Raw genomic sequence first — 26,771 nt, 5'->3', positions numbered from 1 at the left:
CCCAAGGCATTTCATAGAGACGCAATCAAATCAAATGGTCACCAAGCCAAAGGAGAGATTAGGCATGACCAAAAGCTTGGTCAAAAAACTGTTTTAAGGGGGACTTTAAAGGAGAAGAGAGAGGTGGAGAGGCACATATAATAGAGTTTTAATGCACTCGAGAGGTTCCAATGATTTTACAGATCATAAGTACCAAGCTCAGTAGTTTATGCCTATGTTACAACAGTGACTACACTTCAAGAGTTCTTTGTTGGCTGTAAATTGCTTTTGGGATGCCCTAAGGTCATGAAAGGCAGTATATAAATGCAAGTTATTTCCTTCTTTATAACACATAACCTGCAGTGTGTCACAAGGCTCTAATACGGTGAGGGAATGAGATGACATCATATGCCAAGACAGTGAAGGACTTTTAAGTCATCTCAGCTGTGAGATGTATTATTACTTGGGAACACGCACCCAAGTCTCTGATTCTATATAAGAATCAGTCCACAGTGGATGGCAGGCCCCTCTGATTAAATCGCATCATTTCACAAGCAGCGATATCAGTACTTATCTTCCTGGAATTTCATAGCTTTATATTGTAATATCCAATACTCTGAGTGTGTTCAAGTATTGAAGGCACTACATAAGAACATAAGAAATAGGAGCAGCAGTAGGCCATATGGCCCCCTCGAGCCTGCTCCGCATTCAATAAGATCATGGCTGGTCTTCGATCTCAACTCCACTTTTCTGCCCTAACCCCATATCCCTTGATTCCCTTAGTGTCCAAAAAACTGTCGATCTCAGTCTTGAATATACTCAATGACTGAGCATCCGCAGCCCTCTGGGGTAGAGAATTACAAAGATTCACAACCCTCCGAGTGAAGGCATTTTTCCACATCTCGGTCCTAAATGGCCGACCTCTTATCTTGAGACTATAACCCCTAGTTCTAGACTCTCCTCCAGCCAGGGGAAATAGCCTCTCAGCATCTACCCTGTCAAGCCCTCTAAGAATATTATACGTTTCAATGAGATCATCTCTCATTCTTCTAAGCTCCAGAGAATATAGGCCCATTCTACTCAATCTCTCCTCAACACTACCGAATCAATTTTTTAAAAAATTGGCAAAATGTTTTTTTTTGGTAGCTGCACATTGATCCTCAGTTACTGATGAGGGCTGATTTTCTGAATATGCAATTTCCAGATACTCCCCTCCAGTAGCACATATCCGGAAAACCAGTCCTGTAGTGTTTTCTTGGAGGTGGCAGCAGTATGAGGAGATGTAGCATGTGGTGGTATCCATCCCACATAGCAGGAAAGGGGAGTCTTTTCTGATATTCTAACTTTAAACTAGGACTATAATGGGATGACAGAAAAAGTGTCAATACAGAAAAAATACGGTATGTGCTGGGGATTGATACTCTTGCGTTTAGAATCATAGAAAGGTTACAGCACGGAAGGAGGCCATTCGGCCTGTCGAGTCCACGCCGGCTCTCTGCAAGAGCAATCCAGCTAGTCCCACTCCCCCACCCTTTCCAGCAGCCCTTCAAATTTTTTCCCTTCAAGTACTTATCCAGTTCCCCTTTGAAGGCCATGATTGAATCTGCCTCCACCACGTCCTCAGACAGTGCATTCCAGATCCTAACCACTCGCTGTGTAAAAAAGTTTTTTCTCATGTCAACTTTGTTTTTTTTGCCAATCACCTTAAATCTATGTCCTCTGGTTCTTGACCCTTCCGCCAATGGGAACAGTTTCTTTTTATCTACTCTATCTACACCCTTCATGATTTCGAACACTTCTATCAAATCTCCTCGCAACCTTCTCTGCTCTCAGGAGAACAACCCCAGCTTCTCCAGTCTATCCAAATAACTGAAGTCCTTCACCCCTGGAACCATTCTTGTAAACCTCTTCTGCACCCCCCCTAAGGCTTCACATCCTTCCTGAAGTACGGTGCCCAGAATTGGACACAATACTCCAGTTGTGGCCGAACCAGTGTTCCATAAAGGTTCATCATGCCTTCCTTGCTTTTGTACTCTATGCCTCTATTTATAAAGCCCAGGATCCCGTATGCTTTTTAAACCGTTTTCTCAACCTGCCCTGCCACCTTCAACGAGTTGCGCACATATATCCCATATCCCTCTGTTCCTCCACTCCTTTTAGAATTGTACCGTTTAGTTTATGTTGCCTCTCATTCTTTCCACCAAAATGTACCACGTCGTACGTTTCTGCGTTAAATTTCATCTGCCACATGTCCGCCCATTCCACCAGCCTGTCCAAGTCCTCTTGAAGTCTATCACTATTCTCCTCGCTGTACTACACTTCCAACTTTTATGTCATCTGCAAATGTTGAAATTGTGCCCTATACATCCAAGTCCAAGTCATTAATATATATCAAAAAAAGCAGCGGTCCCTGTACCGACCCCTGGGGGACACCACTGTACACCTCCCTCGAGTCTGAAAAACAACCATTCACCACTATTCTCTGTTTCCTCTCACTTAGCCAATTTCATATCCATGCTGCCACGGCCTTCAACTTTGATGACAAGCCTATTATGTGGCACTTTATCAAATGCCTTTTGGAAGTCCATATACACCACATCAATCACATAGTCCTTATCGACCCTCTCTGTTACCTCATCAAAAAAATCAATCAAGTTAGTTAAACATGATTTGCCTTTAACAAATCCATGCTGGCTTTCCTTAATTAATCCCCACTTGTCCAAGTGACTGTTAATTCTATTCCGAATTATTGTTTCTAAAAGTTTCCCCACCACTGAGGTTAAACTGACTGGCCTGTAGTTGCTGGGTTTATCCTTACACCCTTTTTTGAACACAGGTTATAACATTTGCAGTTCTCTAGTCCTCTGGCACCAACCCCCGTATCTTTGGATGTTTGGAAGATTATGGCTAGTCCCTCCGCAATTTCCATCCTTAATTCCCTTAGCAACCTAGGATGCACCCCATCCACACCGAGTGATTTATCTACTTTAAGTACAGCTGGCCTTTCTAGTACCTTCTCTTTTTCAATTTTTAGCCCATTCAGTATCTCAACTACCTCCTCTGTTACTTTGACTTCAGCAGCATATTCTTCCTTGGTAAAAGCAGATGCAAAATACTGATTTAGTACCACAGCCAGGCCTTCTGCCTCCATGCGCAGATCTCCTTTTTGGTCCCTAATTGGTCCCACCCCTCCTCTTACTATCCGTTTACTGTTTACATGCCTATAGAAGACTTTTGGATTCCCTTTTATGTTGGCCGCCAATCTATTCTCATACTCTCTCTTTGCCCTGCTTATTTCCTTTTTCACTTCCGCTCTGAACTTTCTATATTCAGCCTGGTTCTCACTTGTGTTACCAACCTGATATCTGTCATACGCCCCCTTTTTTCTGCTTCATTTTACTCTCTATCTCTTTCGTCATCCAGGGGGCTCTGGCTTTAGTTGCCCTACCTTTCCCCTTTATCATATTAAAGCACTCGCACCAACCTAACAATGAAAATATACTTTAATATTATTTTAATTTTACAAAACACACATCCAGAGCTCCCCTAGTGGCTCAGTGAGTAAACACACTGTCTGATGTGGCCTGAACTATATCGACCAGGGCAGTCTCAGGTTTCCTTCCAAATCTGTGCCGAGGTAGGCAAATACAGCCAGGGTGGTGGCAGGATGGTACAACTGGCCTGCGTGTCCCTGGGCTAGGGAGGAAAGAATATCAGCCAGGGTACTCGCTCCTGATCACTGCCCAGTGGCGAGTAGCCACGTTCCTATGTTAGCTAAGGGCAGGATCAACTCAGCCTAATTGAATAGCCTGCTAACCCTCCAGGACTGATTTTCCTCTGGAGTTATGCCAGTTTCTCAAGTAAGCCCAGCAGGTGGGGGCGATAAGTCAGGCAGCAAGTCATTCCATCAGCTGCCTGCTGCCCAACACTTCCAGGATTTTCCACTGGAAGTGACAGTGGGTGTCGAATATATCTGCCAAATTATGGGCAGGCATATTCAAATGACTTGTAAATGACAAGAAGGTGTCATATGATGCACTTCCCATCATCCATGCCACAGCAACTTTGGAGGCTAGGAAGACCAGGGAGTGATTTGAGAGAATAACAAAAAAAGTCTTCATGCAGCAGGTAAGCAAGGCCTGGAGCAATGATGCCCCACTATCCCAAGGCGGGCTCTCTAGCAGACAGCAATGTCACCTGCAGCCGGCCCAAATTATTTAATTATTCAAGATGTCATCTGGGGTAAACGGCAGGAGCAACCAAAGTTCCAGCTCATGAATTTGCAGCAGAGTTGGGACTAGAGAGGAAAATTCCACCCTCCATGTCGCGGGTCATATATGAAGACTGACCACCTTCCTGCCCCAGTGCAATGCCAGGCTCTGCCTTCACCTACTGACTATTGGGGCATCACTGAATTCATTATGAAATCAAGATAGTTGTACAGTATGTGTACAAGCTGCAGCTCGCACCGCAATATAATAAATATATCACGGATATATATCGTATTTATTTCTGTCATAAATATCTTTGTCAGGCAATTCTTTTACACTCCTAGTCTAAAGTTGTAATATCACTAAAATACTCCCCTTTTCTATCTTGTGATACAGATACCACCACGTGGCACATCAGCTCCTCACATTACTGCCACATCTAAGAAAAGCAGGACGACATACCAGAGACCATCAGCACCAGTGGAAAAATACAAACAAGGAAAGGCGATTGACAAAGGGAAGAAAACTGTGAGGAAAAAAAAAATAATCAATCAGTCTTTGATTTCACATAGAGTTCAGCGGTGTGATCTCACCCTCCATCATTCACATCACAAAACGACCACATCACATGTTCCTAACCTTTTACAGCCTCAATGTATTCATCAAAAACTGTTCGCAAACCTTTGTTCATTTATAAAGGCATGTCACGAAACGTATCACATGCCATCTGCACATGATGTTATCAGGAAACAGACTCAAAGCTCTATTCCCTATTTCCCTCCAAAACTGCCAAGTTTTATGAAGATAGTTCCCCTTTAATTTGCTCTCAAACAAAACGAGAGTACATTTTAAAATAAAAAGATTTGATTAAGTAAGTGCTACATCAGAACAAGTACAGCACTCAGTAGATTAAGGCGAGGACTTGTAGAAACTGTATTTGCAATAATCAAGAACAAATCTGAGCCCAATTCTCCGAGGGCATACGTTCTTTGGATTGGAGCTGGGTCATGGCCAGCACTAGCTCCATTTTTGCCATCCTGAATTTCCCATTGATCATGTGTAACATTAACAATTTTCCATTCTTAACTCTTACATCATTAAATGTTCTTGCAGTGGCATTTGGACAGAACTAGCTAAATTGCAAAGACACAGTGCATAGAGGTAATGAGTGGTGCAGGGGGTTAAAATATCTGTTCACAAAGACAGATGGGATGATGACTATAAGGCTTTAAGTTAAATGAGTTTGGCAGTCTCAATCTAGTTCCAACTGGATACTAATCTACTGCACAATTTTGACCATAATTCTGCTCTAATTGGCTTTTTGGCAAAAGTTTACTGTTTACCATCTGCTAATTCTGAGCTACTGCTCAAATACCAACAGCAGAATTCCAATTGCTAATATGAGGATTGCCTAGAGCTACAGGAAACAGAGACCACCATAACTGTGCTGTTCACACCTTCATAAGACCTAAAGGCCTCTCCAACTCAAGGTAATGACTGTTTATATTCAGCATTCACCAACTTCCCCAATCACCAAAAAGCATTCAACAAAGTACCAGTTGGCAAGTCTGACCACCACTTCATCGTTTGTTTGTTATTTTTAAACAAATACCAAACACAAGGCCTGGATGCATGACAAGACCAATTTTTAAAAATTTGTTCTCAGGATGTGGGCGACACTGGCAAGGCCTCAGCATTCATTGCCCATCCTTAGTTGCTCTTAGAAGCTGGCAGTGGGCAACTTCCTTGAATGGCTGCATTCCTTGTGGTAATGGTGCTCCTATGACGGTGTCAGCTTCAGTGTGAAGAAGGAGGTTGCTATGTCAGACTGGCGTCCCATCTGCCAGTCAAAGGATCCAGACAAACAGGTCTACAGAATGCCATGTCATGTCCAAGAAACAAAACACTGGAACTAGCTCCAGTTATCGATTTGATGAGAGATATGCTGCAGCATTAACCAAAACGGTGGTAATATTTTGATAGATCAGGAAGATCAGGTATTAAAAGAACAGAGAAACCTATCTGCATATCTAGCTCCATTATAAAAAGACCCTGTGATCTGTGATCTAACCTCACCTCCAAACTGTATGGGTGAGTGACAAGAATGGTTGCAGAGTGTCAAACATCAGACCCTCTTCTCTTTTTTTGAGAAGGATCAAGTCATGTGTTACAGACCGAGTCTATGGACTTATTGAGGCAGAGTGGGAGTTTTATATGACCTGGATGCACTGGGGTGCCCAAAGTGGAAAAGTGTTCTATTCACAGCACTGACATTTCTCACTGAGATGAGCACAAAATTCTCAAACATTGCAGGAGTGCTCTAAAGAAAATGCGTTATGATCAATCACACACTACAGTGCATCATTCTGGGCATCACACTTTAGGAAGGATGTCAAGGCCTTAGAGAGGGTGCAGAAGAGATTTACTAGACTGGTACCAGGGATGAGGGACTTCAGTTACATGGATAGGCTGGAGAAGCTGGAGTTGTTCTCCTTAGAACAGAGGGGAGATTTGATAGAAGTATTCAAAATCATGAATGGTTTTGATAAGAGTAAATAAGGAGAAACTGTTTCCAGTCGCAATAGGGTTGGTAACCAGAGGACACAGATTTAAGGTGATCGGCAAAAGAGGCGACATGAGGAAACATTTTTTTATGCAGCGTGTTGTAATGATCTGGAATGCACTGCCTGAAAGGGCGGTAGAAGCAGATTCAATGGTAACTTTCAAAAGGGAATTTTTAAATACTTGAAGGGAAAAAATTTACAGGGCAATGGGGAAATAGCAGGGGAATGGGAGTAATTGGATAACTCGTTCAAAGAGCCAGCACAGGAACGATGGGTCAAATGGCCTCCTCCTGTGCTGTACCCACTATGATATGATGCATTAATGTACAAACAAATTTAAATTCTCAGTCATGGCACCACTAATTCACCATAATATTCTGCAGGGACTTCATATAAACTCCGTTAAAATGTCACTAATTTTGAGGCATTTGTTGATGTTGCTGTAGGGGCACATTGCCTACGGGGAACGAGGGCTTTGTTTTATTAATGCGAAGAGAATTCCAGAGTCTTAGCCTTGATAGCGCAGCAAAGTTTAAAATCAATTTACAAGGAAAGCCTTGTGTAAATAGTTCTACCTCAGGAATGAATGAAAAATTAGAAAATATCGACAAAGACATTGAGACACATGTCTGGGAGAAATGGAGCTTAGTAATGAAGTAAAGTATCCAAATCACTGAAATGGACATTAACATCTACGAGTAATTTTAAATACTTTTGTTTATGAAACTGAAACAATTTTTTTCCATGGCAGCATCACGAGAAGTATTTCACGATCATAATTTACCCTTGTGAGTACAGCAACTGCATTTCTGTATGCAAGCTTAACATTAGGAACATTAGGAATAGTAGGCCATTCAGCCCCTCAAACCTATTCTGCCATTCAAACAGATAATTACTGATCTGCACCTCAACTCCATTTACCTGCCTTTGATCCGTATCCCTTGATTCCCTTACCTAACAATAATCAATCAATCTCAGTCTTGAAAATTTCAACTGACCCCCAGCATCCACAGCCTTTGTGGGAGAGGGTTCCACATTTCCACTACCCTCTGTGTGAAAAAGTCCTTCATGATTTCACTCCTAAATGGCCAGGCTCTAATTTTAGGATTGTGCCCCCCCCCCCGCCGCCTTGTTTTAGATTCCACCATCAGAGGGATTAATTTCTCTGTATCTACCCTATTGAATCCCTTTATCATTTTAAACAGCTCATTTAGATCTCCTCTTAAGCTCAAGGCAATGCAAGCCAAGTTTATGCAACCTGCCCTCATAATTTAACCCTCAAGCCCCGGTATCATTCTTGTAAATCTGCGCTGTACCCCTTCTAAAAGTAATATATCTTCCCTGAGGAACTCAGTACTCCAGATAGGGTCTGACCACTGAAGCATAATTCCCCCCCACCGTTGTGTTCTAGCTCCCTTGAGATAAAGGCCAACATTCCATTAGCCTTTCTGATTACTTTTTGTACCTGTGCACTAAGCTTTTATTGATTTGTGTACCTGGATTCCCAAATCCCTTTGCTCCTCCACAGTTCCAAGTCTCTCCCCATTTAGAAAATATTCTGACTTGTCTTTCTTAGGTCCAAGGTAGATGATCCCACACTTCCCCCCTATCTGCCACAATACCGCCTACTTAGTCTGTCTATGTCATTTTGCAACTTCCTGCTCTCTCCTACACGACTTTCTGTGCCTCTTAACTCGGTGTATAAAAAATGTGTTGCGGTACTTTTTTTGTCTTTACCGCCTGGGTGCAAAGCATTGCCTTCCTAGAGGGGAGAGTCCCTCGTCTGCAACAGACCATGCCTGTTTTTCCTTTCATTAATTTAAATGGAGAAAAATAGGGCAGGCTCCATTACTGGCGTGCTATCCTTCCCACCTAATTTTGCTCTGCGCTATCTCCAGGCGCTAAAGATGAAAACCCACCCTGTTAAGTTTCGAACTATTCTATGGATTTGACCTGACATTATACAGCATCAAGTATATGGAAAATAAAGTTGCCTGATGCCATTATTTTGGGTTAAATTCTACTGCTTAATGGTGTGCTTATGCTGTGTCTTGAGGTGCTGCTTTAGTTATTTTATTCAGGAAGCAATGCTTTGCAGTGGTGAATAAATACTAAACAGTTTGATGAAATGAACTGGTGACACACTTTTGCAGTGGTGCAATGGAATTCCAGTTCATCTATGTATCCCAATCTTGTGAGTTACATTGCCTCCCCATTAATCTGCATGGTGTCCATGAAAGTGCATCCTTGTCCTTCATCAGTCTGGTGATGGCAGTGTGTATTCATTTCTTATCGGGCAAGTGAGAGGGAGGCGATACCCCCCCTTCCTATCTGCCTAAAGACATTTGTGAAAAAGCCTTGGATCTCCCAGATCTCTATTGCATTATGTTACCTCGAATTCTTCTATCATCTAAAACACTTCCTTCCCCTCAACTACAGTACTCTAAAGTTCCATATAGCCCCTAAGTCTGTCTGAGACTTGAATATTGCTCCCATATACACAGAGACTCTTTCAGCAACTCTCTCACTTTCCTGATCTTGATACCAAAAAAAAGCTGTTGTCCAACAGGAAATCCTTCTCTTATCTCTAACCTCCAACCTCTATGTTCCAGCCTTTTTTGTTTTGTTCCCTCTTTTCAATATCACTGAGGCGATGCTTCTCTGATCTTTTCTCTTGACCCTTATAAGCTTCAAATGTGCCTTCCCACATGTGCCCTCCCTTCTCCCTATATCCTCACTCTTTTGAAATCAAGGCACATCACGCCGTTTCATATTCCAACTCATTCTTGCCCAGTGCCTCGAGCTGTGGAACTCCTTGGCGTCCTCTATCTTTTACTTCCTCCTACAATCTACAGGATTTTAAGTCCCAAACTTGGCATTACCTGGCCATTACTTCTCAAAGTACCACATATCCCCTCACCTACTCTTTTCAACCTCGGTCATTGTCACACTGGCTGGACCTTAGTCATTCACTTAGAATTGTCAAATTAAAAAAAAAATTAGGTTATCAATATATATCTCCAAAAGCACCATTACTTTAAGAAGATGGATTGAAATGTCAGAGATGGTCCATAACTGGAGCAATTTCTGGTGGAGTCAAACTTTCCAGTTCTTGGGTAATTTATAATCATTTTAGTCGTTCCCAAAAGATATAGTGCTTTGTTATGATTAATTATAGCATATTCTTAGAGCACAGTATTACTTTTTCAAGACAGAACTAATGTTATTTCCATCACTTATCATCAATTAGTAGCAAATTGGAGGAACTAACAAGGCAAGGGAATACACAATGAATGGGAAGACCCTAGGCAAGACAGAGGGTCAGAGGGATCTTAGTGTGCAAGTTCACAGATCCCTGAAGGCGGCGGAACAGGTAGATAAGGTGGTAAAGAAGGCATATGGGATACTTGCCTTTATTAGCCGAGGCACAGAATATAAGAGCAAGGAGGTTATGATGGAGCTGTATAAAACACTGGTTAGGCCACAGCTGGAGTACTGTGTGCAGTTCTGGTCGCCGCACTACAGGAAGGATGTGATCGCTTTGGAGAGGGTGCAGAGGAGATTCACCAGGATGTTACCAGGGCTGGAGCGCTTCAGCAATGAAGAGAGACTGGGAAGATTGGGTTTGTTTTCCTTGGAGCAGAGGAGGCTGAGGGGGGACATGATTGAGGTGTACAAAATTATGAAGGGCATAGATAGGATGGATACTAAGGAGCTTTTTCCCTTCGTTGAGGGTTCTATAACAAGGGGGCATAGATTCAAGGTAAAAGGCGGGAGGTTTAGAGGGGATTTGAGAAAGAACTTTTTCACCCAGAGGGTGGTTGGAGTCTGGAACTCACTGTCTGAAAGGGTTGTGGAGGCAGGAACCCTCACAACATTCAAGAAGCATTTGGATGAGCACTTGAAATGCCATAGCATACAAGGCTACGGACCAAATGCTGGAATATGGGATTAGATTAGACTGGGCTTGATGGCCGGCGTGGACACGATGGGCCGAAGGGCCTCTATCCGTGCTGTATAACTCTATGACTCAAATAATGCAACGTCTATTTCATACCGTACTATTTATCGGATTATTTAAGAGTTTTATCAAAAGTCAGAAATAATACAATCACTGGCTTACAAAACAGGGTAGCTCATTTGTAAAGAACGAACTGTAGACAGCACCAATAGCTGGTGACTATTCATGAGTAGTAAACCTTGCAGTGCTCATATTTTTCTAATTACATTTTGAAATTGTATCCCATTCAATAACAAAGCCAACACGTTTTCTGTCTCTCACAAAAAGAGGAGCTGAAAATCCTGAAAATCTGGAATCAGAACAAAAAATGCTGGAAATGTGCAATTTAAAAACGCAATTCTTAAAAATTGTTATTGATAAAACACAAAAGTGAGAAATTACAATTAGATTTATTTCTGAACCTACAGCATCCTATCTACCAAATAGAAGCCTTGATGAATAGATTTAAATACCATATTAATCACAAAGAATCATTACTAATGCTTCCTTGTAAATTAATATAGGAGTCACCAATTTCTTTCAGCTACAATGATGGATCCCACCCAAAATGTAAACCATTCTCTCTTTCAAAAACATTTTTTTTTCTTTTCGTTTCAGATTTTAGATTTACTCCAGCCTACAGAAGTAGCAACAGGACTTGGACAATAGTTACAGCATGCAATCAGAAACTTCTTTTTATTTGACATATTTCTGTAAATTATTTGTTACTCATATTACTGCTCTTGAGAAGTTGAACTCTTCCACTTGGTTTCCCCCCATTGCCTATATCAAGCAAACTCAGCTAAGGTATCCCATAGTCAGATGCAGAACAAAGTTGCTACAGCTCTGCTCTGATAATGTGCCTTCACTCCAACCTTAACAGGTCACCTTCTGCTGGACTAGTGTGAATTTTTCCATTTTCAACTCCAGCCATTCTTGTGATCTCTCTCAGAAAGATTGCCAACTTAAAAATTATTTCATTCATTCTGGGGACATGGGCATCGCTGGCAAGGCCAGCATTTATTGCCCATCCCTAGTTGCCCTTGAGAAGGTGATGATGGTGGGCCTTCTTCTTGAACCGCTGCGGTCCGTTTGGTGAAGGTTCTCCCACTGTGCTGCTAGGTAGGGAGTGCCAGGATTTTGACCCAGTGACGATGAAGGAACTCAGCACCAAATAGGGTAGAACGGCTGTGGGGCCTGTGCCCAAGCTGACTTCATGCAGGAATTCATTCTATGTACAGGGGGCAGCAAATTGAGATTTGTACCTCAATTAGAGGTAAGGATGAGGACAAAGGTGAAAGGTCAGTGTTCCACATCACTGTGCCTTCAGCCCCCTTAATTACAGTTTCTAGCCTTAAACAAACTTTTCCTATTGTAATATTCAACTCTACATGACTTTTGGACAACATTTTAACAAAAAATTATAATATGCAACACTTAGTACTGCAACACTGGAGCAATTACCATTCAGCGCAGCATAACTGATGATTAGAAATGTACTGTAATATTTTCAAGGCTACATACCAACATTTCTTGCTTGACTCCTTCCTGCAAATATTTTAGCCTCAAATGTCTCAAACAAAATGCCTGACTCCTCTCCCTTGCTCTTATATTCTGCCCTCTAATCAAGACCTACACCTTCTGATACGCCTAAATGTTTATAAATCTTTCCAATTGCTTAAGGAAGAAGATGTCATGCTGCTCTCAGCCCTCCCTGATTCAAATTCCATGCAACTGCCAACCCCCTCCCCCACTCCTTTTCTCCTTCATGCTGTCTAGCTCAGGTACTGTACAATTGCTGCCCTTGTGATTGATTCACGCCAAACCAGTCTGCAATTGCTCTGTATAAAGTCTCTTTTTACACCCCATCCATGGGATATTACTTTCTGTGCTGTCATGTCTAAATATTTATTGCATTTTACCAAAGTCTCAGCACAAACTAGAAAGAGGGAGAAAGTGGCATGAGAACAGCCTATTGGTGAAGGACTAGAGGAGAGAAAATTAGCAAGGGTCCTGCTTCTGACTCCCCCTTCCATTCCTGAAAATCTGTGAATGTCACTGGTGTCCAATGCTACATCCTTAAACATGCTGTGATTTATCAAACACTGCCCCGAATGTTTTCTAAAACTATTTTATGTCTCTGAAGTACAAATAAGACATGCAATTCATTTTTGTAAAGTAACTTAATGGCCTCAAGTGGATCCCTTTATAATCTTCAGGTTATTAGGTTTGCCCACATCCTGGCATTTCACAGCTAATCACTGGTCATCGGTAATAGATTCTGCTTTATCACACAAATCTAAAGTGGAGAGGAATGAGACAGAAGTTAGAAATAAAAAAAATCAGTGCCCAGACCACTTTGTGAAGGTAAGAGCAGGCCAAGATGGAAAGGGGAGGACGTTTACAACAGGCCTCCTCCCAAAGAACCAACATGTGCATTGATGCAACCCAGTTCTGCAAGGTTACCAACATTTTGGGTAAGAGCTTTGGGGGGTTAAATTCAATAACCCCCGAATCCGGCCCCGGGGATCGCGGTGCGGGAAACGTGAGATTCGTGCTGCCTGCTCACTTACCTGGTTCCAGCATGAGCAGCCAGGCCTAGCTGCGTTGTTCGGTGACTTCTCACCAGCAGGGGGCCCAGATATCACATGAGTGACTCACACTTCTTAAAGGCAGCCTGCACCTCTTATAAGATGCGGGTCCACACGGAGTCTGAATGGAGATCAGACATCGCACACGTAAAACACAGATGCAGGTCCCGCTCCTATGTTTACAAACGGTTGAATTATGTTAAAACATTGAACGAAGGTTGCGCACTACTAAATCCCACATCCTCCTATCTGCACGCCAGACCTCACCAATCTGAGTTTGTACCAGGCCTGCGAGACAGCGTGCACCAAGGTTCTCTGATGATGCACTAGAGGCCTTGGTGCAAGAGGTGGACAGAAGAAGGGACATCCTACATCCACAGGGGGACAAGAGTCCTCCAGACATATGCTCAAGAGGCTGTGGGAGGCAGTAGGGGATGAAGTCAATGCCAGGCGCATAGCACGACGAACATGGATGCAGTGCAGGAAGAAGTACAATGCTTTGACATGAGTGGTCAAGGTGAATGAGGTCAACTTTCAAGTGGCATCTCCTATCAACTGCACCACTAACCGCATTCACTGCTCCACACACTGCACCCCCCATCACCCACATACCAACAACTCTTTCAATCAGTACTCAACTCTTCCAATCAGATGCTTCCTCTCACCCTCATATATTACCACTGTTGCAAGCCGCACACCCACAACTCACAGGTCACACACACTATTCAACCATGACAGGCACATCACCCAAACATCCTGCAGGACACTCACCAACACACGTCCAGCTTTCTTGCAGGAGAAGGTGGCGCATAACAGAAGGCAGCAAGTGGCAGTGGCATTTAGCCCCTTGAGGCTGTTCTGCCATTCAATGAGATCATGGTTGATCTGTGACCTAACTCCATATTCCCGCCGGAGCCCCATATCCCTTAATACCCTTGGATAACAGAAATCTATCAATCTCAGGTTTAAAATTCACAATTGAGCTAGCATCAACTGCCGTTTGCAGAAGAGCGTTCCAACCTTCTCCCACCATTTGCGTGTAGAAGCATTTCCTAACTTCACTCCTGCGAGTCCTTGCTCTAAATTTTAGGCTATGTCCCCTAGTCCTAGTATTCAAGTATAGGAGACCTCCAAATACAGGTACAAATGCATCAGCAGCCAGAAGCAATAATCCAGCCACTAACCTGTAAATCCTGCATGGTCCCTTCAAATAGCACTGATGGGGGATCCTCCAGGCCATCTATGGCATGTTCATCTGTTCGTGGTTAAGACAGTGTGTTGGCTGCAGCATTGAGTGTCAAAATTGTAACTATACCTTTAAATCAGCGTTGCACACTGATCTAACACATAGTCTCCTTACTTTACATGGTACCGGTGTTCGTTATTTGTGCGTGCGCAAACGCCTTTACCAAGATGGTGTCTGGCACATAGCACGTGTGTGCATTCCAGATGCCATTTTGGGACCTTAGGAGGCTGCGTAGCGCCTAAAAAACAGGTGCTACATGGCCAAATTTATAGCCCTTAATATCCCATCAACCCAGCCAAGTTGCAAGGGTTATCAAATTATCTTGACCCCCCCCCCCCCCGCCCCTCATTAACCCACCAAATCTGTACACTGACCCTACAGAATGCAAGGATTAGGAAGTGGTGAGATGGGGGTGGGGAGTCTAACTCTTTGATTTTGTTGCCCTTACAGTAGTGATATCAAATAACAAATAATTATCCTGCCTGTTAAGGCGCAAACAGGAAGAAAAGGAATGCACACGTGGTAGAGGGAGACGATCATTTAATGTAGCAGCCCTGTCTTGGATCGCAACACTGGTCTTCAGAGAGGAAAGGGCAGTGTCCAAGGTCACTCAGTGTAGCCCAGCATGCAAAGAGCCCGCAAAACCTCAAACAGGCGACAGCCTTGAATGAGTCCTTCAAACCAAGGGAGGGTGAAATCGTAAATGTGGGAAGGCTCAGCTCGATAATAGTTTGCTCTGTCAATGTAATTATTGCCATTCGTTGTCACAAATCTAATGCAGCTGCTCAATGACTAAGTTCACAGAAGTTTAAAATCAACGTAGGTAACTGGGATGAGAAGTAACTCTCTTCAAAGCTAAATCATGCAAACGCCTCCTACTTGTAAGCATGCAAGGGAAGGGAGGCGGCCCTGGCTTGGTCATTCTCCCCTCCCCCCTACCCCCCCACTGATATGTTCAGTTTTACCGATCTGTTAATCATGTAACTCATCAGATAACACCCAATGCGAAGAATGTATACAGAATTGTTCCATTCCCTATACATGGGAAGGAACATAGGAACAGGAGTAGGCCATTCAGCCCCTCGAGCCTGTTCCGTCAATCAATTAGATCATGGCTGATCTGTACCTCAACTCCATTCACCCGCCTTTGATCCACATCCCTTGATACCCTGACCTAACAAAATCTATCGATCTTAGTCTGGAAATTTTAAAGTGACCCAGCATCTAGTCTTTTGGGGGAGAAAGTTCCAGATTTCCATTATCCTTTTAATAAAATAAGTGCTTCCTGATTTTGCTCCTCAATGGCCTGGTTCTAATTTAATGATTGTACTCTCTTGTTCTGGATTCTCCCACCAAAGGAAATAGCTTCTCTGTATCTACTCTATCGAATCCTTTTATCATTTTAAACACCTCAACTTTCTAAACTCAAGGGAATACAACCCAAGTTTATGCAACTTGTCCACATAATTTAACCCTTTAAACTACAGTATCATTTTTGTAATCTGCACTGTACTGCACCCCCTCCTCCCCCCCACCCCCCCCCCCCAGGGCCGATTTACCCTTCCTGAGGTGCTGTGTCCAGAGGTGAATGCAATACTCCAGATGGGGTCTTACTAAGGCTCTGTGCAACTGAAGCATGACTTCCTCCCCTTTGTATTCCAACCCTCTTGAGATAAAGTCCAGCATTCCATTAGCCTTTTTGAATACTTTTCGTACCTGTGCACTAACTTTTAGTGATTCGTATCCCTGGACACCCAAATGCTATTGCTCCTCCACAGTTTTTAGTCTCTCGCCATTAACATATTCCAATTTTTCTTTCTTGGATAACCTCACACTTCCCCACATTGAACTCCATATGCCACAGTTTTGCTCACTCACTTAACCCGTCTATGTTACTTTCTGCTCCAATCTACACAATTTACTGTTCCTCTTAACTTAGTGCAAACTTGGATATACAACTCTCTATTCCTTCTTCCAAGTCATTAATATATATGGTGAAAAGCTGAGGCCCCAATACAGATCCCTGGGGAACACCACTTGTCACATTCCACCAATCAGACTACATTACCTTTATCCCTACTCTCTGTCTCTTACCTCCCAACCAATTATCATTCCATGTCCCAAGGTCACCTCCAATTCTATAAACTCTTATTTCTGCCATATAGACAACATCCATAGACCATCCCCTGTCCACCTTGAAGTTGACCTCCTCAAAAAATTCAACTAGATTAGTCAGACATGACCTACTCTTCACAAATCCATGCTGACTCTCTTTGATCAGCTCATACTTGTTCAAGTGCTCAGTCACTCTGTCCCTGATGATAAATTCCAATAAGTTCCCTACAACTGACAGGTCTGTAGTTTCCTGGTTTCTCTCTCCTTCCTGTCTTAAATAATTGAGTGACACTTGCAATTTTCCAATCGAAGGGCACAATTCTTGAATCTAGAGAGCATTGGAAAATTATGATGAACGCATCTGCAATTTCCCCACCTGTTTCTTTTAATATCCTAGGGTGGAAACCCATCAGGTCTTGGAGATTTGCCTACCTAAAGTCCCATTATTTTCTCCATTACCATTTTTTTACAACATAGACAATGCAGCAACATGGACAAAGCAACATGGAGTAGAGAATGATTGAACTCTAAAACCAGTTTCTCTAGAAAATCCCATGCTGAACAAACTTTCCCACAATTACCAATGCATATAACTAAATTAACCAATTAAAAATGGTCCGTGCACTTATAGCCATGACAACCAGTGAAACCATTGGTTTTGAGAAATGGTCCGCACCCAAAATGCTAACTTGTCTGGTCTCTCCATGATACTGACTGACCTGATAGGTTTTTTCAGTATTTTCTGATTTTGTTTAACATTCTTCTTTCTGCTTTGTGGTGACTTCATTAAATGCAACACCACCTGGATCTAGTAAGGAAGCAATTACACTGCATTGACTGGCCTGAGATCAATATGTGTTTTGAGTGTGCAGTAGTTAGATAGATTGGAGTTATACTGCCTCTCAATTGCGTTTATTTTTAAGCAATGGGGAAGCACGTCAGGACATGCACGAATCATGGCCGCTGGTGTAAGGATACATGATTCGTCAAGCCCACTTTCATGATAGTTTGGAAATCAGTTTACAATTGCAAAGAAAGCAGTGGATTCAGGGTTCGAATAAAAAAAACTGAACTGCGTGAGGCAAAACAAATTATAAATTAATTCAGGTACTTCCAACATTGGACACACTGCTCTACGCCTGAACTCTGGCTGGTCAGAGTTATATTGCTGCTTGTACACTGAAAACAAGATATGAAATATGAGTGAGGTTTCACTCCTGCTTTAAAATGCTATGGAGTTAGATCATCAAGCTGACGTATACAATCACTTTCCATTGACACAAAAGCAGCAGTACGACTATTTCATTTTTGTTTCAGCTGTCCGACCTGCTCAGCTGCACAATGCATTATTTGCATTTACTTTGGTTTATGTCCATAGTGTAAACGGAAAACATATCAGGAACCTATTAAAGCCGACATTTATCCAGTAAACGGACTAGATAACCTAAAGCACAAACTATGATTTCACACACCCAACAGATCCTTGACATCTATCACCCGGTTTCTGTGCTGTGATGGAGTAGAGAAGTACATTAAAAGCCACAAAGGCACTTCTGAGTCCCCGCAGTGACTCAGTAGGTAAACAGTGAGTCACTGAACCATACAAAGCAGGAAGGTCCGAAGTTTGTGGTCACTGTTGAGTCAGCTGATCTGAGCCAGGCTACAAGCGGCTACAAATATCAGTAGCGAGGTGTAGTGGTTATGTTACGTGAACTAATAATCAGAGCCAATGAGTTCAAATCCCACCATGATAATTTAAGGATTCGAATTCAGTTTAAAAAAAGAGCAGGCTGGATTGCCTTAAAAACCCAATTGGTTCACTAATGTCTTTTAAGGAAGGAAACCTACTGTCCTTACTCTATATGTGACTCTGGTCCCGCAACATTGTGACTGACTCTTAACTTTCCTCTGAAGTGTTCTAGCAAGCTGCTCAGTTGTATCAAAAAGAAGACCCACCACCTTCTCAGGGCAACCAGGGATGGGCAATAAATGCCTTGTCACATCCTGAGAATGAATTTTAAAAGAAGCTTTCATGACCATGGATCAGAGCTCAGAGTGGGAACTGTGACTGCTCTGCTTCCAGTGCCTAGCTCAGGGCCATCAGAGCCAAATTGTAGCAGCCCTACAGACACCCAGTTGTGATCTGCTAACCTAGTACCTTCCCAATCTCTAAATCTCAGTAGCACACGATACAATGCATTCACCCACTGAGCCATCAGGAAACCCCAAATCATTTTCTTGAAACACACCAAAACAAAATAGAGAAAACAAAGCTATAAAAATAAGTAGTTTTGTCCCCCGGAGACAGCTGTACAGAAATATTTTAAAGTTAGCTTTTATCTCCCTTCAGAATAACAGCTTCTAAATATAGGAGTTCCGAATGAAAAATTCATGAGATACCAGCAGAATTTCATCAAAGAGCAGGATACTTACATGAAATAGGCAGACATCAAACAGTAATAAGACACAAACCTAGTTTATTAGCATGTTATAGAGAAAATTGCATTGATTATCTTAGTATTAGAGGCAGCTTTTGGCAGTCAGACAGAATTTAAGCCTTTCCAGAGCACCGTATGAAATGTTCTGCACTGTCTGGTTAGTTAGAAGACTGAGGGGGTGAATTTTGCATCATCAACTGATTTTACCAGAAAATAAACACAGGTAAAAGGCAATCAGTATTCCACCATCACCATTAGTGAAGTTAGGAATTTCATCTCTCTCCCTCCCACATTAGGCAAGGACACAAGTTAACTTGTAAACTATAACTTGGAAAGCCAAGTGTGCCGAGGAGTTCATCCTAACCCCGACATGCCTGCTAAAGTGACTGTTGTGCAATCAGGTCTTTTTGTAATGGCGTACGTTCATGTGTAGAGATCATTCAAATTTGGCCAACTTTCTCTGAGCTACTTTAGTGATTTGCTCACTGACAGTCTACTGCATGTACTAACCAAACTCTATTATTGTCTGTAATTTAATCCAACAGCGGAGTACAGGTCACATTCAGATCGTATCTTACAAAAGAAGAGCATCTAAAAGCTAAATACCATGGGCTCAAGAATAGGCAACAAATTAACTCTTTGTTGGGGAAAAACATATTTTTCCATTTGTACCCAGTGAGACCCCATATCTCTCCTTTTCCACCTGAAGTCTCTCCTTTTCCACCTGAAGTCTCTCCTTTTCCACCTGAAGTCTCTCCTTTTCCACCTGAAGTCTCTCCTTTTTCACCCGAAGTCTCTCCTTTTCCACCTGAAGTCTCTCCTTTTCCACCTGAAGTCTCTCCTTTTTCACTTGAAGTCTCTCCTTTTTCACCCGAAGTCTCTCCTTTTTCACCCGAAGTCTCTCCTTTTTCACCCGAAGTCTCTCCTTTTTCACCCGAAGTCTCTCCTTTTTCACCCGAAGTCTCTCCTTTTCCACCTGAAGTCTCTCCCTTTCCACCTGAAGTCTCTCCCTTTCCACTTGAAGTCTCTCCTTTTCCACCTGAAGTCTCTCCCTTTCCACTTGAAGTCTCTCCCTTCCCACCTGAAGTCTCTCCTTTTTCATCCAAAGTCTCTCCCTTTCCACCTGAAGTCTCTCCCTTTCCACTTGAAGTCTCTCCCTTTCCACTTGAAGTCTCTCCCTTTCCACCTGAAGTCTCTCCTTTTTCACCCAAAGTCTCTCCCTTTCCACCTGAAGTCTCTCCCTTTCCCTTCCCACCTGAAGTCTCTCCTTTTCCACCTGAAGTCTCTCCTTTTCCACCTGAAGTCTCTCTCTTCCCACCTGAAGTCTCTTCTTTTCCAACTTAATTCTAGACACCTTTACGTATTCTGACTGCGCTCTTGGTGAGCTCGCTAGTGTGCATCAGAAACTCAAGGGAGAACGGACTATTTTCTAATACTCACTGGCGGTGTGCAAGATATCTCATCACAGGTGGAGATTTGGAAAATTTATTCCGAGGTATCATCTAGGTTGCTGTGCACTGCACCCTCTCAAGGGCAATAATATCCTTCCTATGGGATGATGACCAGTATAACATGCAATATTCCAGATGGGATGTAACCAATTCCTGATACTGAACCATCTCTTTTGGTTCGTATTCTGTCTGTCTGCGAACACAATCCAGTTCCTCTTTCTGATGAAAGTTTATCGACCTGAAACGTTGGGGGTGATTTTAAGGGGCAATTGGGGGTACGTTGGGGGCAGGGGGGGGGCTCCGAAAATCACGGAAATCTCATTTGGATTTGGAAGCCGGCTCCAACCCGCCAAATTCCGAGTTTCCCAGGGACCCACCTGTGTGCGGGTGGGCGACACGAAAGCGGAAGTCCCGCCGGCAATTAAAGCCGGCAGGATGACAGTTATAGAGCCAAATGTACCTCACTGAGGTACTTGAGGCACTTTACCTGTGACAGATGAAGTAATTAGAACGATTTTTAACTTACCTGGGCGGCTTGCCCACTGCTTCTGAAGGGCCGGATCAGGGAAAAGAAACTAAACAAATTAAATAAAAAGCCATAGATGGCCACAAAATGAACCTACCTTTGCACCCTGCTCCGTTGTCCGCCTCTCCGATGTCCCCCTCTTCACTCCCCCGATGTCTCCCTCTTCACCACCCCCAATCTTCCCCTCTCTCCCCGATTTCCCCCCCACCGGGACTTCCAGTCCAGCGCCGGATCTTCCCCTCTCCCCCCGCCCCGGTCTTCCATTCCAGCGCTGGATGACGTCTTGCTCTCTCTCTTTCTCGCCCCCCTCCCTTGCGTTGCAGCTCCTGACTGCAGCGAAACCCGGAGAGGACGTTAATCCTCATCAATCAATGTGCGATCGCGTTGGAAACGGTAAGTTTGGTTCGTGCGGATTTGCCACGCGAACCTTCGCCCCCCCGCGGCCAACCCGCCACCATTGTAAAACCGAGCCCGTTAACTCTGTTTCTCTCTCCACAGATGCTGCCTGACCTGCTGAGTGGGTCCAGCATTTTCCGTTTCCATTCCAGTAGCTCTTTCATCTTTTTCACTGCAGTCATACACTGCGCTGATGATCTCCACCTGTTTTTCTGAAATAGCTTACAAATCCCTTTCCTGATCAGTATGACTGTTCTATTCAAGATCTATTCCCCTGCATTACATCACAGGCATATTCTGAATTTTTGTGACACCACGATGCTTCCGTTCAATGGTTGCTGTGTTAAATGCAGAGGGCTCCATAATCATGCACTGTGTACAATTAAGGTGTCAGCCTTGGCTCAGTGGTAGCACTCTCACCTCTGTGTCAGTAAATCTTGGGGTCAAGCCCCACTCCAGAGACAAGTACATAATCCAGGCTGACGTTTCAGAGCAGCACTGTCAAGATGCCGTCTTTCGGGATGACATGTTAAACCGAGGCCCTGGTGGACATAAAAGATTCCATAGCACCATTTCAAGAAGAGCAGGGGAGCTCTCCCAGTGTCCTGGCCAATATTTATCCCTCAACCAACATCATTAAAACAGATCATCTGGTCATTTATCTCATTGCTGTTTGTTGATTGTGGGATCTTGCTGTGCACAAATCGGCTGCTGCATTTCCCTACATTACAACAGTGACTACACTTCAAAAGTATTTATTGGTTGTAAAGCGCCTTGGGATGTCTTGAGGTCATGAAAGGCACTACAAAAATGCAAGTCCTTTCCTTTCCGTTAACACTGTGCCAGTACAGCCTTGAGCGAATATGAGGTTCAACCATTGTCAAATAGCCCCTGATATTTGCTTTGGGCCTTTACTGTTAGATCTAGTTTAGATCTATGCCCGGGGTGGACTAGGCATTACACCCTTAAAAACCACCAGCACTTGTACAACACACTCAGAGCTCCTGGAGAATAGTTGAACGTATGCTCATCCTGCAGGTGTGCAGCAAGAGCATCAACCAACCACCAATTCATCTTGTTCAATTTGTGGCAGTGCGGAATTCCCTTCCCCAATCTACTGCGGCTTCTGTATTGAATCGTTTTTTTTTAAAACAAGCAAGTAAAATAGTTGTTTATTGAACAATTCATCACTTTCTTTTCTATCGTTAGTGCCCATTGCAACAATAATGCGGTTACATTTTGTACTTTACCGTTATTTAGTCGTGGCTTGTGGATTTAATAAATAAAAAGGGAGCGTCAGATTGTGACACAATAAATCAGGGAAACGTACATGCCCCTGTGCTTAATTTCCTTGATAGCTTCCATGGCACATATCCCTTAAGTTACCCAAGGCTAATGCTTATATTTGTTTGGTCCTTGGTGCCATTTTGTTTTTGTTTTGTTTTTCGTAGACATTTGGCTTTCAAACCAAACTATTGCAACATTGCCTTTATACCTGCTCGTGTGAAAGGGATGGATCTATCTCAAGTTTCACTTGGAACTCACAACAGTTCTTTGAGCTTGAATACAGTTATCAGCTCTATGGAGCATTCCATAGTCCTGCTCTCCACTTGTTAGCACATGCTAACAGAGTGGCTGGAGTCATACCTAGCACAAAGGAAGATGGTAGTGGTTGTTGGAGGCCAATCGTCTCAGTCCCAGGACATTGCTGCAGGAGTTCCTCAGGGCAGTGTCCTAGGCTCAACCATCTTCAGCTGCTTCATCAATGACCTGCCCTCCATCATAAGGTCAGAAATGGGGATGTTCACTGATGATTGCACAGTGTTCAATTCCATTCGCAACCCCTCAAATAATGAAACAGTCCGTGCCCGCATGCAGCAAGACCTGGACAACATCCAGGCTTGGGCTCATAAGCGGCAAGTAACATTCGCATCAGACAAGTGCCAGGCAATGACCATCTCCAACAAGAGAGATTCTAACCACCTCCCCTTGACATTCAACGGCATTACCATTGCCGAATCCCCCACCATCAACATCCTGGGTTCACCATTGACCAGAAACTTAACTGGACCAGCCACATAAATACTGTGGCTGCAAGAGCAGGTCAGAGGCTGGGTATTCTGCGGCGAGTGACTCACCTCCTGACTCCCCAAAGCCTTTCTACCATCTACAAGGCACAAGTCAGGGGTGTGATGGAATACTGTCCACTTGCCTGGATGAGTGCAGCTCCAACAACACTTAAGAAGCTCGACACCAACCAGGACAAAGCAGCCCGCTTGATTGGCACCCCATCCACCACCCTAAACATGCACTCCCTTCACCACTGGCGCACAGTGGCTGCAGTGTGTACCATCCACAGGATGCACTGCAGTAACTCGCCAAGGCTTCTTCGACAGCACCTTCCAAACCCGCGACCTCAACCACCTGGAAGGACAAGAGCAGCAGGCACATGGAAACAACACCACCTGCACGTTCCCGTCCAAGTCACACACCATCCCGACTTGGAAATATATCGCCGATCCTTCATCGTCGCTGGGTCAAAATCCTGGAACTCCCTTCCTAACAGCACTGTGGGAGAACCTTCACCACACGAACTGCAGCGGTTCAAGATGGCGGCTCACCACCACCTTCTCAAGGGCAATTAGTGATGGGCAATAAATGCCGGCCTCGCCAGCAACGCCCACATCCTATGAACGAGAAAAAAAGTAAGGGCCCAACGCATACATTGTTGCATCACTTCCACTGCAACTGATGCCAAAACCCCCTCAGGCAGGCCAATGGAATGGAGGCTGCAGATTTATTCAGATTGCCAAAGATTTTGTATATTCCAACAATCAAGCAGAAGATCCCTTGCATAATAAATTCAGAGCATGTCCGACCAAAGAAACACACAACTTTATAATTGGTGGTTATGATACTATTGATAATATTCCTGTCGCAGGTCCTAAAGCTTTGCACGATTAGAATGTTTCATTTTCCTTCCGATCACACTATGAGCAGACATGTTGCATGTGCCCACACTCTGTTCTCATGTTCTGTGATGCTCAGGAAACTTCCGTGCAATGAAGCTTAAAACTGGACCAGCCGTATCAACAATGTGACAACATGAGCAGAGCAGAGGCTGAGTACTCTGTGACGGGTAGCTCACTGCCTGACCCCTCAAAGTTTCTCCATCAAAAGCAAGGCTCAAGCCAGGAGAGTGATGGAATATTCACCACTCGCCTGGATGTGTGCAGTTGCAACATTACTCAATGAGTTCAACACCATCCAGGGCCTAACAGTCTGCTTGATTGGACTGGACTCAATATCTGCCTCCTCCATCAACAGCACACCTTGGCTGCAGGGTGTAGTATCTACAGGATGCACTGCAGCAACTCATCAAGCTTAGTTCAACAGCTCCGCATCCTCTACCACCAAGAAGGACAAGAGCAGCAAAATATTGGCAATACCATCTCCTTCAAGTTATACACCATCCTAACTTGGACATATACTGCTGTTCTTTTATCATCACTGGATCAATATGCTGAAATTTCCTACCTAACACCATTGTAGGAGCACCATCACCACCACAGGGACTGCAGAGGTTCAAGGAGAAGGCTCAACACCGCCTCCTCAGGGCAACTAGGGATGGGCAATAAATGTAGCCTTGTTAGCACACCCATATCCTGAGAACAAAAAAAAATCCTCTTTCCACTGCCATGTTCTATATGGGTTATAGGATTAACAACTCTTGCCAAGTCCAAAACCGGATAGGAGGCAGGATCATTTTTTGATTTCTGATATTTGCTTTGCTGTTACAATTCACTGAAAACCTTAACCTAATGCATCCATATCATGAGACATGGAAATAAGTAAAATTAGAGGCATCTATTAAGGAAAAGACAACATTATAGAAATTTCTGGATAGCCCACTAAAAAACCAGACTGTGATCTAAAATTGAGCAAGCGCCAACCCTAGCACAGAACTGAAAGCAGAGAGTGCCATGAGGAGCATTCTGGTTACCCCACAGAGTCCTTGCAGTTGCTATGGTGCTTCCTTCAGGCTGTACCACAGTTCTGCCATGCAACAAATTTCTATTCAAGGACTTCAATGGGGAATTAAATTGCTGTATGCATGCAATTCCTACAATCGAAATGTGAAGAACTCTTTATATGCAACTACCTACTGTGAATAATGTGAGACGTATTATTTTCTTAACTTACATTGTCACTCTGTTTTAAATAAAGGAAAAAGTGGTAACATTTTTTTTCATTCTTTTTAGAAGATCTGAATACCAGTAACCTTACAGCAGCTGTATGGATGTCAAATAAAATAGATAGCAGAATTAGATGAAACTGCAAATATAGGAGGTGTACATATTGGGGGGGGGTGGAAAAGAGAGGATGAGAGTGCATGAGAGGATGGAGTGAGTGGGAGAGGGGAAAGAGAGGGAGTGAGAGGAAAGAGAGTGAGAATGAGAAGAGAGTGTTAGAGGAGAGAGAGAGTGAGCGGGAGAGTGAGGAGAGATAGTGTCTGTGAGGAAAGAGAGTATGAGAGGAGAGAGAGTGAGAGGAGAGAGTGTGTTAAAGGGGAGAGTATGTGTGAGAGGAGAGTGTGTGAGAGGAGAGGTAGTGTATGAGGCGAGAGTGTGTGTGAGAGAAGAGAGAGAGTGAGAACAGAGTATGTGTGAAAGGAGAGTGTGTGAGAGGAGAGGTAGTATGTGAGAAGAGAATGTGTGAGAAAGGAGAGAGAGAGTGAGAGGAGAGAGTGAGAACAGAGTATGTGTGAGAGGAGAGTGTGAGAGAAGAGAGTGAGCGAGAAGAAAGAGAATGAGTGAAGAGAGAGTGAGAAAAAAAGTGAAGAGGAGTAAGAGAAATTGTGAGAATGAAAGTGTGTGAAGAGAGAGAAAGAATGAATTAGAGACACAGTGAAAGGAAACAACTGTAAATACAAAAGGTAAAATACTTCAATTTACCAATCATGAAAAATAACTAATTGTGAGCTGGGGCTGAAGTGCAGAGTGATTCTTGAATGTGTCAAGTTGTACAGGAGTGGAGGTTTACACAAGAATAATTTAGAACATGTGACTCTAACAAAATATCATACAGCCACCCTTTTCCTTTGCTGTCTTCTTAGTAAGAAGGTCCACAGTCCTTCATAAATGCAGCTCTGAAACCAACCACTCAACTTGCTTGACAGTAGCCTGTGTTGATGGTGTTTTTTTTATTTCTTCTGATACAAAAGCAAGGAAGTTATGCTAAACCTTTATAAATC

The 26,771-nt window shown here is 43.4% G+C and overlaps 2 protein-coding genes across 2 annotated transcripts in view; both read right to left on the bottom strand.

Annotated features, from left to right (window-relative positions):
• Window positions 1-26,771, bottom strand: part of slc24a3 (solute carrier family 24 member 3) — a 363,621-nt gene that overhangs the window by 176,143 nt on the left and 160,707 nt on the right. The gene's annotated exons all lie outside the window — the stretch shown is intronic.
• Window positions 19,776-26,771, bottom strand: part of LOC137324283 (myb/SANT-like DNA-binding domain-containing protein 4) — a 60,997-nt gene continuing 54,001 nt past the window's right edge. The window contains exons 2-5 of the mRNA XM_067988423.1: window positions 21,122-21,170; window positions 20,400-20,533; window positions 20,100-20,318; window positions 19,776-20,003 (exon numbers count right to left, since the gene is read on the bottom strand). Of these exons, the coding sequence (XP_067844524.1) occupies window positions 19,776-20,003; window positions 20,100-20,318; window positions 20,400-20,533; window positions 21,122-21,170 (630 nt within the window). The remainder of the gene's footprint in view (window positions 20,004-20,099; window positions 20,319-20,399; window positions 20,534-21,121; window positions 21,171-26,771) is intronic.

This window comes from Heptranchias perlo, chromosome 8 (assembly GCF_035084215.1).
Source record: "Heptranchias perlo isolate sHepPer1 chromosome 8, sHepPer1.hap1, whole genome shotgun sequence".
NCBI lineage: Eukaryota > Metazoa > Chordata > Chondrichthyes > Hexanchiformes > Hexanchidae > Heptranchias > Heptranchias perlo.
This window is presented reverse-complemented; position numbering and strand designations above follow the sequence as displayed.